General features: G+C 50.2%; 1 protein-coding gene across 1 annotated transcript in view; it reads right to left on the bottom strand.

Moving 5' to 3' along the window:
- Cabin1 (calcineurin binding protein 1) overlaps window positions 1–12,834 on the bottom strand; it is a 166,664-nt gene that overhangs the window by 13,580 nt on the left and 140,250 nt on the right. Inside the window, exons 30-32 of the mRNA XM_029565813.1 lie at window positions 3,544–3,707; window positions 2,668–2,764; window positions 1,526–2,206 (exon numbers count right to left, since the gene is read on the bottom strand). Of these exons, the coding sequence (XP_029421673.1) occupies window positions 1,526–2,206; window positions 2,668–2,764; window positions 3,544–3,707 (942 nt within the window). The remainder of the gene's footprint in view (window positions 1–1,525; window positions 2,207–2,667; window positions 2,765–3,543; window positions 3,708–12,834) is intronic.

Below are 12,834 nucleotides of genomic sequence, written 5' to 3'. Positions count from 1 at the left end.
GGACTACAGGGAGACCCTGTCTCAAAAAGACAAAAGTAAATAAATAAATAAATAAAATAAAAACAAAACAAGCCCCTCCCACCCCAAACAAAACAAAACAAAATCTGTTAAGGCCCAACTGCCTAAGTGGCTTTATTCTGGGTTTATTTCTGAGCCAGAGTCCATCCTGAGAATGGGCTATGATCTCAGAGGGAGGAGCTTTCTGGAAGCTCAGGTAGGATGGTAATACTCTGGGCCATGCTAAATGTGAACCACAGAGTAAGAACCTAAGGCACAGGGAGGTCAGTCTGAGGTGGGCAGTATAGGGGTCACTCAGGAGAAGTAGCAGGCATGGCTTGAGGGAGATGGCCATACACTGTTAAGTAAGGATGGGAGCAGGCAAGGTAGGAAAGGGCCTGGCCTCTCATACAAGGACTGTTCCTAGGCAATTCATAGCAAAAATGCAGGGAAGTTCACCCTCAGTGCTGGCAAGGTAGAGAGGCAATCTCAAACGAGCCCTGGTAACTAATTCCATTTGGGAAAAAACTGACCATTTCCACTAGCTGCAAGTTCTGGGGATTCTTCCTATGGGAATAATTTTATTTTTTGATTTATTTTATGTATATGAGTGTTATACCTGCATGTGTGTAAGTGCACCCATATTGTGCAGTGCCCGTGGAGGATAGAAGGTGGTGTTGGATCCCTTGAAACTGGAGTTATGGATGGTTGTTAGCAGCCATGTGGGTGCTGGGATTTGAACCTGGGTCTTTTGCAAGAGCAGCCAGTGCTCTTAAACTGCTGAGCCATTTCTCTAGCCCCTGTGGGAATTTTTTTTTGTTTGTAAAACAGAGTCTCCCTGTAGCCTCAGCTGGCCTGGAACTCACATAGACCAGGCTGGCCTTGAACTCACAGAGATCCACCAGCTCTCTGCCTCCCAAGTGCTGGGACTAAAGGCACCATGTGCCACCATGCCCGGCAGGAATAATTTTAAATATAGAGAAAAAGCATGTGCCTATCCATTTGGGGGAAAAAAAGCAGGCAAAAAGACAAGGGCAATAGCCTTTTTGGGCTGTTGCACCTGGACCCAGCCTGTTCCTTAAGCTGGGCACCATAGCCACCTTTAGGTGACAGCCATACATCTCAAAGTGTCCCATATGTATCCAGAGGCCCCTCACAGTGGTGGGACCAGGGGTCTCCATACTCCTGTGCTGGGCCTGTAATGTAGTTTCATTTTCCTTAGGGGTTAAATTCACATGTTTTATACCTCATTGCTTTTCTGACTCTAAACTTACTATCTTTTCACCAGAGAGAAACTCAATAAACAAACAACAAACAGAACCCTTAAAAAAAAAAAAGGAAACAAAGCACATAGTGGGGGTGAGGTGGGCAGAATACCTAAAGTCCACCCCAGGGGTGCAAGCTCACTCAGCGTGTCCTCCCTGGTACATGTGGACCCAAGAAAGAGCCTCCTGTAAAACAGAAGGGTCAGGCAATGAAGAAGTCTACTGACAGGTGCAGCCCTTGGGCCAGCGCACTGCCTGCTCACCTGCTTGATAAGCATGTAAGTCTCCGACATGATCTTCTCAATGCGGCCCAGGTCGTAAGACATGCCCTTCTGGCCCTGCTGCCACACTCGGTAGGCATCCAGTAGGAGTGTCTTGCCCGACTCTGTGTCCTCCAGGAGCTTCCTCTTGCGATTGGGCCTCGGGGGTGGCTCCTCAGGGTGGCTACCTCCCCTGACCCCCATGGCAGTCGTGGGAGTAGCAGTGGTGGTGGGGGCTGTGGGGGCTGGTGTGAGAGGGGGGGGCTGCTGCCGGGTGCTGATGCTCAGTTCCTCTAGGGACAGCTCAGTGGACCGGCTCTCAGGGCCCCGGTCCCTTAGGGGGTGGCCTGGCAGCAGAGGTGGCATCCGTTCCAAGTCTGGGTGGCAAACAGCAATTTCACTCATATCCATGGGTTCAATGGGCCCCACTCGGGGATTCTCTTTGTCCTTCCGTTCCCCAACCTGGTCTGTGCTGTCTCTTGTGTCTGCGGTCACTGGCACTTGGTTGGCAGGGCCCACTTTGCCCCCTGGCTCAGGCCCTGTCACTGAGCCATCAGCCAGAGGTGGCTTCTTGGAGTGGGGGAGGCTTTCCTGGCCACCCTCAGGACTGGCCTTGTGTGAGACGTCGGTAGTCATCCTTGCTCCAGGGAGGCCACAGGCCTTGGGCTCTGGGTGTTCTGACCCCTACAAGGAAACCAGGCAGGATACTGATGTCTCCCTTGAACCAGAGCCTCCTTGGGCCACACCACTCGATGCTACTCTAGCTCTGCACATGTGCCAGCAGGACAAGGCTAAGCTTCAGTCATCAGAAGAGGGTGCAGGGCCCAGAGACCCACCCTTTTCTGTCCTCTGGTAGCTCCAAGACCCTCACAGGTAGCCAGGGTTGAGGGTGGGGATGGGGGTGGGTGGTGGTTAGGCTGGGCAATGGGACTCTTAGCTACTGCTTTTGAGCCTAGCAGGCATGGCTAGGCTTGTCTTGGCTCTCCAGTGGCTTTGTAAGGTGAGCCTTATATGTGTGAGGGTGGTCGGATAGAAAAAGGATCTGCCAAAGGCCACCAAGTGTGCCTGCTGTAGAGGCAAGTTTTTTAGGCCTGTAATGCATGAGGTCTGGGGTGAGGGTGGTAAGGTGTGGTGGGTTAACATACCTCTGCAAGCTCACTCAGCGTGTCCTCCAACACCTTCACAGTGAGGATGAAGGCCCGCTGTGCCAGGACCTGGCGGTCTGCATCTCGAAGGTATTTTCTGTGGTCACACAGGGGGCCAGATAGGATGGAACAGTGTCAGAAACCATGTAATATTGCTAGGTGGTGAGCCAGCACCTTATCCTCACTCCAATAATTCTTGTCATTATGTCCCACTTAGGTCTGTTCCCTGTTCCCCAAAAGTGCCCCTGTGCTTCATATGTCACATTCAACAAGTATGACTTGGCTCCAGTAGCTGCTCTGAGCCCTCTAGAATAGAGGTTAGCTAGAGGACAGGGTTATGGTGTCACTCAAGGAGGGCTTAGGGGCAAAGTTCCTTTCTCTCAGGTCTGTCTCTGGGATGGCCCATCTCCAGGCTTCACAGTTAGGATAGTCCTTGTGGGAGCTGCATCTCCTGGGACACCATCTCTAATCCCAGGAATAGCAGCTGTGGTAGACACCCTCTGTTTTATGTGTCCCAACCTTCAGGCAATGGATCCCTGGTTCTGTAGAGGCCTAGGACCACTGCTGCTGACCTAATTGTCTTTGACTCTAGGGCTACATTCTGGATATATACACTCCCCACTAGTAATGCTTCTGAGAGCCCCAGGCTGGGCAGAATGGAAGGTCTCAATGTGGAAACCAGGATCAGTGGGGAGAGCTTGTGTTGGGTGCTTGAGGTAGGGGAAGTGTGCCTGAGGTCTAGATACTCAGCTAGAGGGGTCCCTGAGGAGAGCGAAGGCTGGACCTCCCAGACGAATAGACCTCAAGGCCAGGTGGGAGCAGTGGGGACAGGCCTGGGTGGATGATGAGCCAGGCTGTGTGTGGTGGCTCACTCACTTGCCCTGGTCTGGTGTACGCTGCAGCATGGAAGACACCTTCAACAAGGTGCTGTGGTCCCGAAGCTGGGCCAGAACCTTGAGCAGCAGCACAATGGAGCGGTTCATGTGCCAGGCAAAGCTGCCTGGACGGTCAATCTCATCCACGGGGATCCGCCAGATGCCCTATGGGACAGATAGGAACAGGCTAAGGAGGGCTGCTGTCTTGAGGGATACACCTCCCTGAGGTCCCCTGAAGTGTGCCGTCATGTCAGAGGCATAAGCCCAACCAGGGACTTTTCAGGCCCTTCTTGCCTTCCAGAGAACAGAAATGGGGTTTGCCTCTACCTAGTCCCTTCTAATCAATGGAGGAAGATGGAACATGTGAGTTTCTGCAGCCATTTTTTTTCTAAGTCAAAGTTGCACTAAGTAGCCTAAGCTGGCTTCAAACTCATGATCCTCCTGCCTCAGCGTCCCAAGTGTTGGGACTGCAAGCATGTCCACCACACCTGACTCAGCCTCCTGTTTTCTATAGCTGTGTCCCACATGCTTACTGGTTCTGTTCTCTATGGCATTCATGTTGTAGACATACTGCTCTGCACAGGTGTTGGCAACAAACAGGACAAATCCTAGGGAGGAAACACTGAGCCAAGGGAAACGAGGCATCTGCTACCAGAGGGCAAGCTACTGCAGTCTCACTTTCCTGCACCCCCTTCCCCAATTGCACCCCCACTGACTCAACTGCAGCCCTCATTACCTCAGTCATATCAGTCTGCTTTGGCAGAGACCCTCCCTACCCTTTCCCTTGGTCCATACTTAACCATGTTGGCATTGTGTCCAGTTCCCTTGTGGCATTCTGGTAACTAGCCCAGCATCTGACGACCACTTGGGGTCCATCAGAATATAGGGCAACATGAATACCAGAGGGAAGGAGTGTTGAATGAACACTTAGGGGAACTATTTAGCACAGGACCTCAAGGACCTGGAAGGAGTTGGCAGATTCCAGTGGGGTCCCTATAGTCAGCCCTGGAAACACTCCTGCTTAGAACAGACCAGGGCTGGAAGTGGACTGCTCATTCTTCCTCTTGTGGGGTACAGCCCTGACTCTTGATATTAGGGGGTTTTAGAATCACAGGTGACAGTCACAGGGATCACTTACAGCAGCGTCTGGGTGGGGTCCTGTTCTCATGGCTGCTCCCTGTTTGTGGTGCAAGCACAGAGATGCAAACCTATACTCTAGCAGGCCTGGGAGAGAAGCCAGGTCATCTCCAGCCCTGAGCTGATCAGACTTAGAGAAGCTTAAAAGCCTCAGTCTTGAGCCCCACAGCCTCAATCCTGGGCCACAAAGAGAGCCTACCCAACAGGGTAGGGGTTGAGGACATCCACACCCAGGACAGTAAACAAAGTTGCTGTTTATGCCCAGGTGTAGGTCTGTGAAGTATACAAAAAGCCACACAATTGGGGCTGGAGAGATGGTTCAGCAGTTAAGAGCACTGGCTGCTCTTGCAGAGGACCGGGGTTCAATTCCTAGCACCCACATGGCAGCTAACAACTGTCCTTAACTCAAGTTCCAGGGAATCTAGACTCTGGAGCTCTTCTGACCTCTGAGGGCATTGCATAACACAGGTGCACTTACATACATGCAAACACTCATACACATAAAATAGTAAAATATTTTTTTAAAAAGCCACACAAGGGGGTGCTGGAGAGATGGCTTAGCAGTTAAGAACACTGAATGTTCTTGCAGAAGACCCGGGTTCAAATCCTAGCACCCACATGGCAGCTAACAGTTGTCTGTAACTCCAGTTCTGGGCAATCTGACACCCTCTTCTGACCTCTGCGGCACTGCATGACACGGGTGCACTTACACAAATGCAGGCAATACACACATACACATAAAATAAAAATAATAAATAAAATATTTTTTAAAAAGCCACACAAGGGAAATGAAGTTACCCACAAGCAACTGTAGCAGATAGTGTGGGAGGCAAGACCCCAGGTCTTGGCACCTCATCCCTCTGCTCTAAGGGCCGAGGTTAGCCTAAGTTACTATATTGACCATGAAGGGTGTTCACTAGGCCCAGAAATGTGAGGCTAGGAAAGGGCTCCCTTTCTTGAGGAGGCACTTCACAGACATCACACATGTGGTTCTCATCATGGCTTCCCACAGGCATGCTATGGACAATGGAGCTCAGAGACTGAAGAGACTCTCTTCAAGAGTCATAGATTTGAGGGGCCACTCAGGATAGGGCTCTCACCTAAGAGCTGAGTATGACCTGTTGTTGTCTCTCTGGTCTCGCTCTTTAGAGGGGGGTCTGGCCAAGTTCTAAGACAGTCAACTAAGATGGCCTAGAGTGAACCTGGGTTTCACTGACTTCTCACTTCTTCCTGTGCAAAGCCCCTAACGACTCAGTTCAAAAGTCACTCTTCCCCAGACCTGGCACTGGTAGAAGGTCCACCCACCTTCCCACTAGGGAAGGACCTGCATTTGTTGTTCTGAACTATGTTAGGAGTACCATAAGGAGAGTGGGTTGACTTTTTCCAGCCTTCCTCTGGGAGCAGCCAGAGATGGGGGAGTGGCCTTGTTCCCCCATGTCACTATAGCCTCCATGCTAGTGGTGCTGGAATACAGATATAGGCAAGCTGGGAGTAGGGAGGGATAGAAAGAGGGTCTTGGGGCCTCAGATACCTACTAGTACCTCAAAGGCTCTCAGCTAATGGTGCGTGGGCCCCAATGCCTGTCTACCCTAGATACAGCTAGGCTAACTCCCATATCAGCTGCTCACCTTGAAAGCTAACCACCCCTTGGAGGTAGCCATGTCATCTCTGGTTAATTAGTAGAAAGGTATCTCTTCCACATGGTATAGGAAATACAGGGTTGCCCCCTAGGGACTGAAATCTGCATTAACTGACCCCGGGGGCTCTTGTGCATACTAGGCAAGCACCATTGTACCACTGAGCTACATCATCAGTCCTTGGTTTTTGAAACAAGTTGATAGAAACTAGGAATTCCCTGAGACAGATGTCTTACCCTAGGCTCACTGTTAATAGATAGCCACATGTCTGTCTTAGGTCTGATAGAATTCCACAGCTGCAGTAAGCCAGACAACCCACTCCTCTGGCTAGGATGTCTCTGCTGTTTCTTGTACCCTTGTTATCAGCTAGCCAATTGAGCTGAAAACAACTTCTTTGTTCTGCAACTCCAGGAAAAGGGCCCAAGGACAGTCCAGCCCAGACTTCACAGCTAGTTTCCAGTAATATAAAATTCACCTTAACCTATCCCACCTTTGCATAGCTTGCTTGTTGTTAGAGAAGCTATATCACCTTTGCTGAACTAATCCTCTGTTCAGTCTGCTGAAGGTCTGGCTCTGGTCTTTTACCCAAACTTTATTCTTTCTCTGTCCTTCTAAATCTTACATAGGTCACACTATTATACCCAAGCTGCTTTCAAACTCATGAGTCTTCTGCTTCCACCTACTGGGTATTAGGATTATGGTGTACATCACCAAGCCAGGTCTGTTTCAACTCTCTCCAACTTCCTTGAACTCTCTGGCCTGACAAAAGCCACAATTTCCATGCTCATGAGCCTTTGTTGATGTCCTTACACCTCTGTCCAAACAACTCTTCCATGTCTTCCCAGACCCAACTATGATGTCACCTGCTCTCTGAAAGCCCCCCAAGTTTATTGTCCTTTGACTTTAGTGGCAATAACTCAAGGCCAGCTCTTCAGATGGCTGTTTGAGTGGTCTCTGGCCTGACAAAAGCCACAATTTCCATGCTCATGAGCCTTTGTTGATGTCCTTACACCTCTGTCCAAACAACTCTTCCATGTCTTCCCAGACCCAACTATGATGTCACCTGCTCTCTGAAAGCCCCCCAAGTTTATTATCCTTTGACTTTAGTGGCAATAACTCAAGGCTAGCTCTTCAGATGGCTGTTTGAGTGGCTTTGTAGCTAGCAGTGTGTCCTGGCCAGGCTCAGTCTGCTTTAGCTCTAGGTCCCGAGGGTCCTGACACACGCTTTGCAGAGCAGGTGGGGCATCCAGTTTAAGATCTTTCTGCCTCCCATTTATTAGCTATGGGCTCTCTGCAGAAGTTTCCACTAGGAAATCCTAACCCTCTTATGTTCCTCTTGGCCCCTATCCTGAAAACTTCCATGCTCAACTGTACAGGGCAGGTGGGAAACAACCGTGCTCACAGCAAACAAAGTGCTTCCAAGCTCACAGCATGCTTGAGTCCCACAGCAGGGTTCTGGGCATTGTAGGAAGATGTACAGTGCCTCTCCCCTAAAAGGCAGCTTGGTGCCTGGTGGCAATGTTGCAGTGTTGTGCAGCAATGTCTTCTGAGATAAGATCTTCTGTTTTAGAGGGAAGCTCAGTAAACAATAGGATGTTCTAAAAGAAGTTAAACATTCAGTCCTTCAGAGAAATTCATTAAACTCAGTAACTGAACAACTCTATAGCTTCAAGAAGTCCCTGAAATTGACCAGATTCACCAGCCCACTCCTTCCCCAAGCATATATAAGCTCTAAGGAAGCAAGACACTCAGGCAAGCTGAGCTGTCTAGAAGAGGCTCAGACCAGCCAAGCCAACTGGAAGAAACAGAGACCAGCTGAGCTACCTGGAAAAGACATTGCCTGCAGATTGTGTAGTGCACTCCAGGTTTCCTGCTTTCCTGGGCTGTCACCCATGCTGGGGTAGGCTTTCAGTGATGCAGCTGTCATTTCTGTGAGTCATTTCTGTTCCCGTAATTTCTCATCCATATTCCTATAAGCAACCCTAATAAAACTCACTGGTTGACCAAGTTGGATTTTGATAGTATCCTTACATTGATCTTTCATTGGTTCCCTTTTTGGGGTTGAGTAGATGTTTGTTCATGCCTCTCCAGGAATACTGTCACACAGCATATGGTCCTGACCAGTGCTTACTGAGTACAGCCTCCCTGGCCAGGTGACAGACATCTCACTGTATCTGGTCTTGTACAGGGTGGGCAAGAAGCAGAGTGGACTTGGAAGATGGTAAGGGGCATAGGAGGCTAGGACTCCTGCAAAGGGACTCCAGGCTCTCACTTTCCAAGCTCATGAATGATGATACAGCAGCTCAGGCCTTCTTCCTAGGCAAGGCCAGAATTGGGAGGCCCTAACCCCCACTCTAGGGGCTACAAAAAGTCTCTCAGGCAGATGAGGCAAGTGACTGTAATAGAAGCAGTTTCAATATAAAAGAAACTATCTAAGACCCAAGTTCTTAAAATCACCTGCTTCCCAATAGGCCAGATACGTTAGCAGTGGGAAATCATGTGGGCAACATGGCCTGCTGAAGGCTCTCTTATCCCAGGACCTCCCAGAACACCTGGACAATGACACATACACTTGTGTAGGCCAGTCTACTTTGCATCTCATGGTCCAGCCTACAGTTTGATGTTGTTTTCTTTTGTAACATAGCACTACTGACTTTAGAAAGAATAAGGCGAGTCCTGGGAAAAGCAGAATGTACGTCCGGTAAACACTCTAAATGAGCTCTTAGAGGCATGAAATCCAGCCCTTCATAGTTGCATGTGCTCTGGTTTTATTTTGGCATGCTGCTTGGCCTTTTCCTACAGGTAGTATGCTGAAAGACATACCTGCTGGGGAGGGTCCAGCTGATGCAAGCACCCTTGTTTATTCAGTCCCATTTATTCAGTGACATGCTGCACAGGACTCCTCAATTTACTAGCACCATCTCCTTCCCCTTTCCTGTAATGGGCTCCTTCTTGTCCATGGGCATGTAGACAAGCAGGTGAGCTCCTAGCAGGAGCCTTTGGGAATACCCTTTTGCCACCCTCCCCTCCCTTAGTTTGGGGCTCTGTGCAGATGGAGACCAGAAGTAGATTGGGATGGGTGGGGGGGATTTCCTGTGTCCATGAATCTAGCCTATGGAGACAGCTGGACTGGGAAAGGGAGACATGGGCCAGAAGAGTAGAAAACTCTACCTCCTGCCTGATCTAAACAGAGCCTGGCTTCTGTGCTTGTAACTCCAGGCCATGGCCTGGACTAGCCTCCTCCATAGGGTAAGAGGAGAAGCTGGAATGTACCTCTTCCTGCCTGCCCTGCCCTACTCTATTCTCAGAGAGTGTGTCAGAGGGCCTCTTAGTATGAAGTCAGGGAAGACACCTGTTTTGTTGTGTCTCCTTCATGGCCCACACGGCACTAAGCAGAGGCCCCACAGTGGCCAGTCCAAATCCTAGCACGCAAAGGCTCAGACCTCCCTCTGGGAAGATGTTGGTGATAAGCCAAGGGGTGAGCTAAGCTGGACCTAGTAAGAAGGGTGTGGGCAGCAGAATCTGAAAGAAGGGCCTGGCTGAGAGCAGATGGAAGGAGCCACAGGGGGCTGACACCCACATGGAATCTGAAGGACAGGCTGGGGTGGGATCACACATTTGAAAGCCAGTGGCAGCGTGGGAACCAGAGCAACAGGGATCCCATGAGAAGTCCCTCCCCAGGACTGTGCTCTCCTACCTCTTCAGGCAAACATGCTGTCTTTGGATCAGCCTCACTTGATTCCGGCATTGTGGTATCACCAGGGCTGGGTTTCCTGGTGGTCAGTGTGTGGCTGGGATAATGCCTGCTTGGAGTACTGCACTGTAGGCATTCAGGGACCTATTCAACACCTCCACAACACTTCTAAACACCTGAATTCTCTTGCATGCCAAGTGCTTCATCCCAAGCACCTCAGCCTACTTGCACTCCTCTGAGGTTCCAGGCTCCTTGATGACAAATGAAGTCACCAAAACACACTCTTTCAACCTGAATAATTTATGGAGTTCCAGACCGTGGGCTGAGGGTTGGATTCAAGTTCCCAAACCTTCCTCACAGCCTTATACATCTTCCCACTGCTGTGAAAGCGACAGGGTTTCAGGAGCTATATCTCACAGTAGGGTGAGTCTTGGGTACATGAAAGGTGGGCATGGTCACTGTCTACCTCCTTAAGCCTTTCCCAGAGGAGTTAAGGGTTGGGTAAGTGGAGGTGGTGGGGCTCAAAAATGCTTATCTACTCACAATGGGCTAGAAAGCACGGAGAAGGGTAGGCCTGGCCAGCAGGCTGCTGAAACATTGCCTTTCACTAATGGCAATCTTAATGGGTAGCACCCTAGGGAGATGGTAGACAGCAGTGGTTACTATAGGTAAGGAGCACTTTGCCTGGCTGCCTGGCCAAGGCTGTGCCTGGACTCCTATCTTATGACATCTCCTACATACTGTGGTTAGAGAAAGCTTATTCCTGGTGGGGCTGGGCTCTTCTTTCCCCACACTACTGTCTCAGTAGCCAGCCTAGACTCCCTAAGGTAGTCTTGGTATTGGCAGAAAGGCTCATACAGACACACTTATTTTTTGTGTGTGTCTTTTTGAGACAGGGTTTCCCTGTAGCAGCAGCTGGCCTGGAACTCACTATGTAGACCAAGCTGGCCACAAACTCACAGAGACCTGTCTGCCTCTGCCTCCCAAGTGCTGGGATTAAAGGCATATACCACCGTGCCTGGCCGGATACACTTCTTGACCTCAGGTTCTATATACTTGACCTGGGGCTACTGAACACAACCTCTTAGTCCAGAGTCAAATAGCCCAGTAGCCTGAGGCCACAGTTTCAAACCTAGATCTTGTAGTCACAATACAGCCCAAGGCTATTTCAGGGTTCCTAGTCCCATTTGCAATCTTTGCAAATCTTTTCAGTCACAAATCCTCCTAGAGCCTCTTTCCTCTCTAAGGCAGAGTCCCTCCCTACCCCTTCATCCCTGAAAGTGCCTAGGAGGGTGTTCCTGGAAAAGTCAGAGTAAGAAAGAAGGGGTGGGGAAGGGACATGGTCCAGTCAGAGCTATACTATATCAGGAGGGGACTCAGATTCATTCTCTTTCCACACTGGTAAGGATGTTTCAAGTGTGTAATCAACCCAGTTCTCATTTCCCAGAGAGGGAAACTGAGTTCAGACCACCTGCTCAAGGCTGTCCAGTGACGGCAGGGCCAGAAGCCAGAGGTCATTCTCCCCCACATCAAAGCCTCTCCCTATGTCCTCACTTTAATACTCCCAAAGGAAGAAGTTGGCAGTGACTTGAACCATAAGCTTCTTAAACCCTGTAACTTTAATACAGAGCAGGCTTGGCCTAAAAGGCCTGCTGACAGACAAGGTGGCTGGCAGTTGGCTAGGGTCCTCCACTAGCAGCACAGGTGCTTCTGAGTGAAAATGAAGTACTATGGGCCCACTGCAGGCCGTTCTAGGACTCAGCTGGCTTCTTCCAGCTGTCCTTTGCTGCCACGCCCACAGGACTGAGATACAACCCTTGATCTGATAGGCCATTTCCAGGGTCCTGTCCACTAGGGTACCAGGGCAGACAGGAGAGCAGAGGAGGGAGGATCTCATTTGGGGGCAGGTTGTAAAAGAGTCGCCTGGGTACCACATAGAGGTCCTGAGGAAGAAAAGGCAACAAATTGTGAGCAGCACTTGGGGAGGCCCAGGACACTTCACCTGAGGGAGCAGGTGGGCTGCTAAGCAGATGGCAGTGCACTCTCCTCTATCGCACGCAGAATCCCTCATTCTGGGTCTGCCTGGGGGCCTTCATGGGCCCTGTCTGGCCAGCTTAGGCACTGCTCACAAGGTTGCCCCTAGTTCTTGACCTCAGTCCCAGGTTGTGAGCCTTGGACATAACAGCCGTCCTGACATATCTCCTGAACACTGAGTTGTCTACAGGTAGGAGTGTAAACAGGCAGACAGCAGGGCTACATTGTGATGGCTCACATCAGCCCTTTGAGCAGAGCCCGGCCTCTTGCAGACACAGAGCTCTGTCTGCCTCTGCCTCCCAAGTGCTGGGATTAAAGGCATGAGCAAACCAAGCCCTTCATGAGGCGAAGTCTTAAGGAACTCCCCCAAAGCCTCTGAGGAAAACAGAAGCCTATGAGAATGAGGGCAGGAAACAGGGATGGCACACTGACCTATCGCCTATGAGCCAGCCTGCAGACTGGCCAGGAAAGGAATGTTCTGTATCAAACCATTAAACCTTGGCCTGCAACTCCTTTCAAGAAAGGGTATGGGGCAATTTCCCAGGCATCTAAGGTACAGGTATAGAAAAGAAGCTGATATGAAGAATAATGAGCCAAGAGAACAGGAACTCTGGAGGGTGTTTGGGAAAGCCAGCGGAAGCAGGAATGGGTGAAGGTGCCTTGGCTGAACAGATAGAAGTGAGAAGTGGGCAGCTGAGCTGAGGTGCAATAGCAACTCCCTTGAGTTAGCCCCACAACTTGGGGTGTCCTGAGCACAAAGAATACATGATTTTCAGCTTTTTTTTTTTTT

This window comes from Nannospalax galili, unplaced genomic scaffold (genome assembly GCF_000622305.1).
Source record: "Nannospalax galili isolate Female #2095 unplaced genomic scaffold, S.galili_v1.0 scaffold1359, whole genome shotgun sequence".
NCBI lineage: Eukaryota > Metazoa > Chordata > Mammalia > Rodentia > Spalacidae > Nannospalax > Nannospalax galili.
The sequence above is the reverse complement of the archived record's forward strand: the minus strand, read 5'-3'. Positions and strand labels throughout refer to the sequence as shown.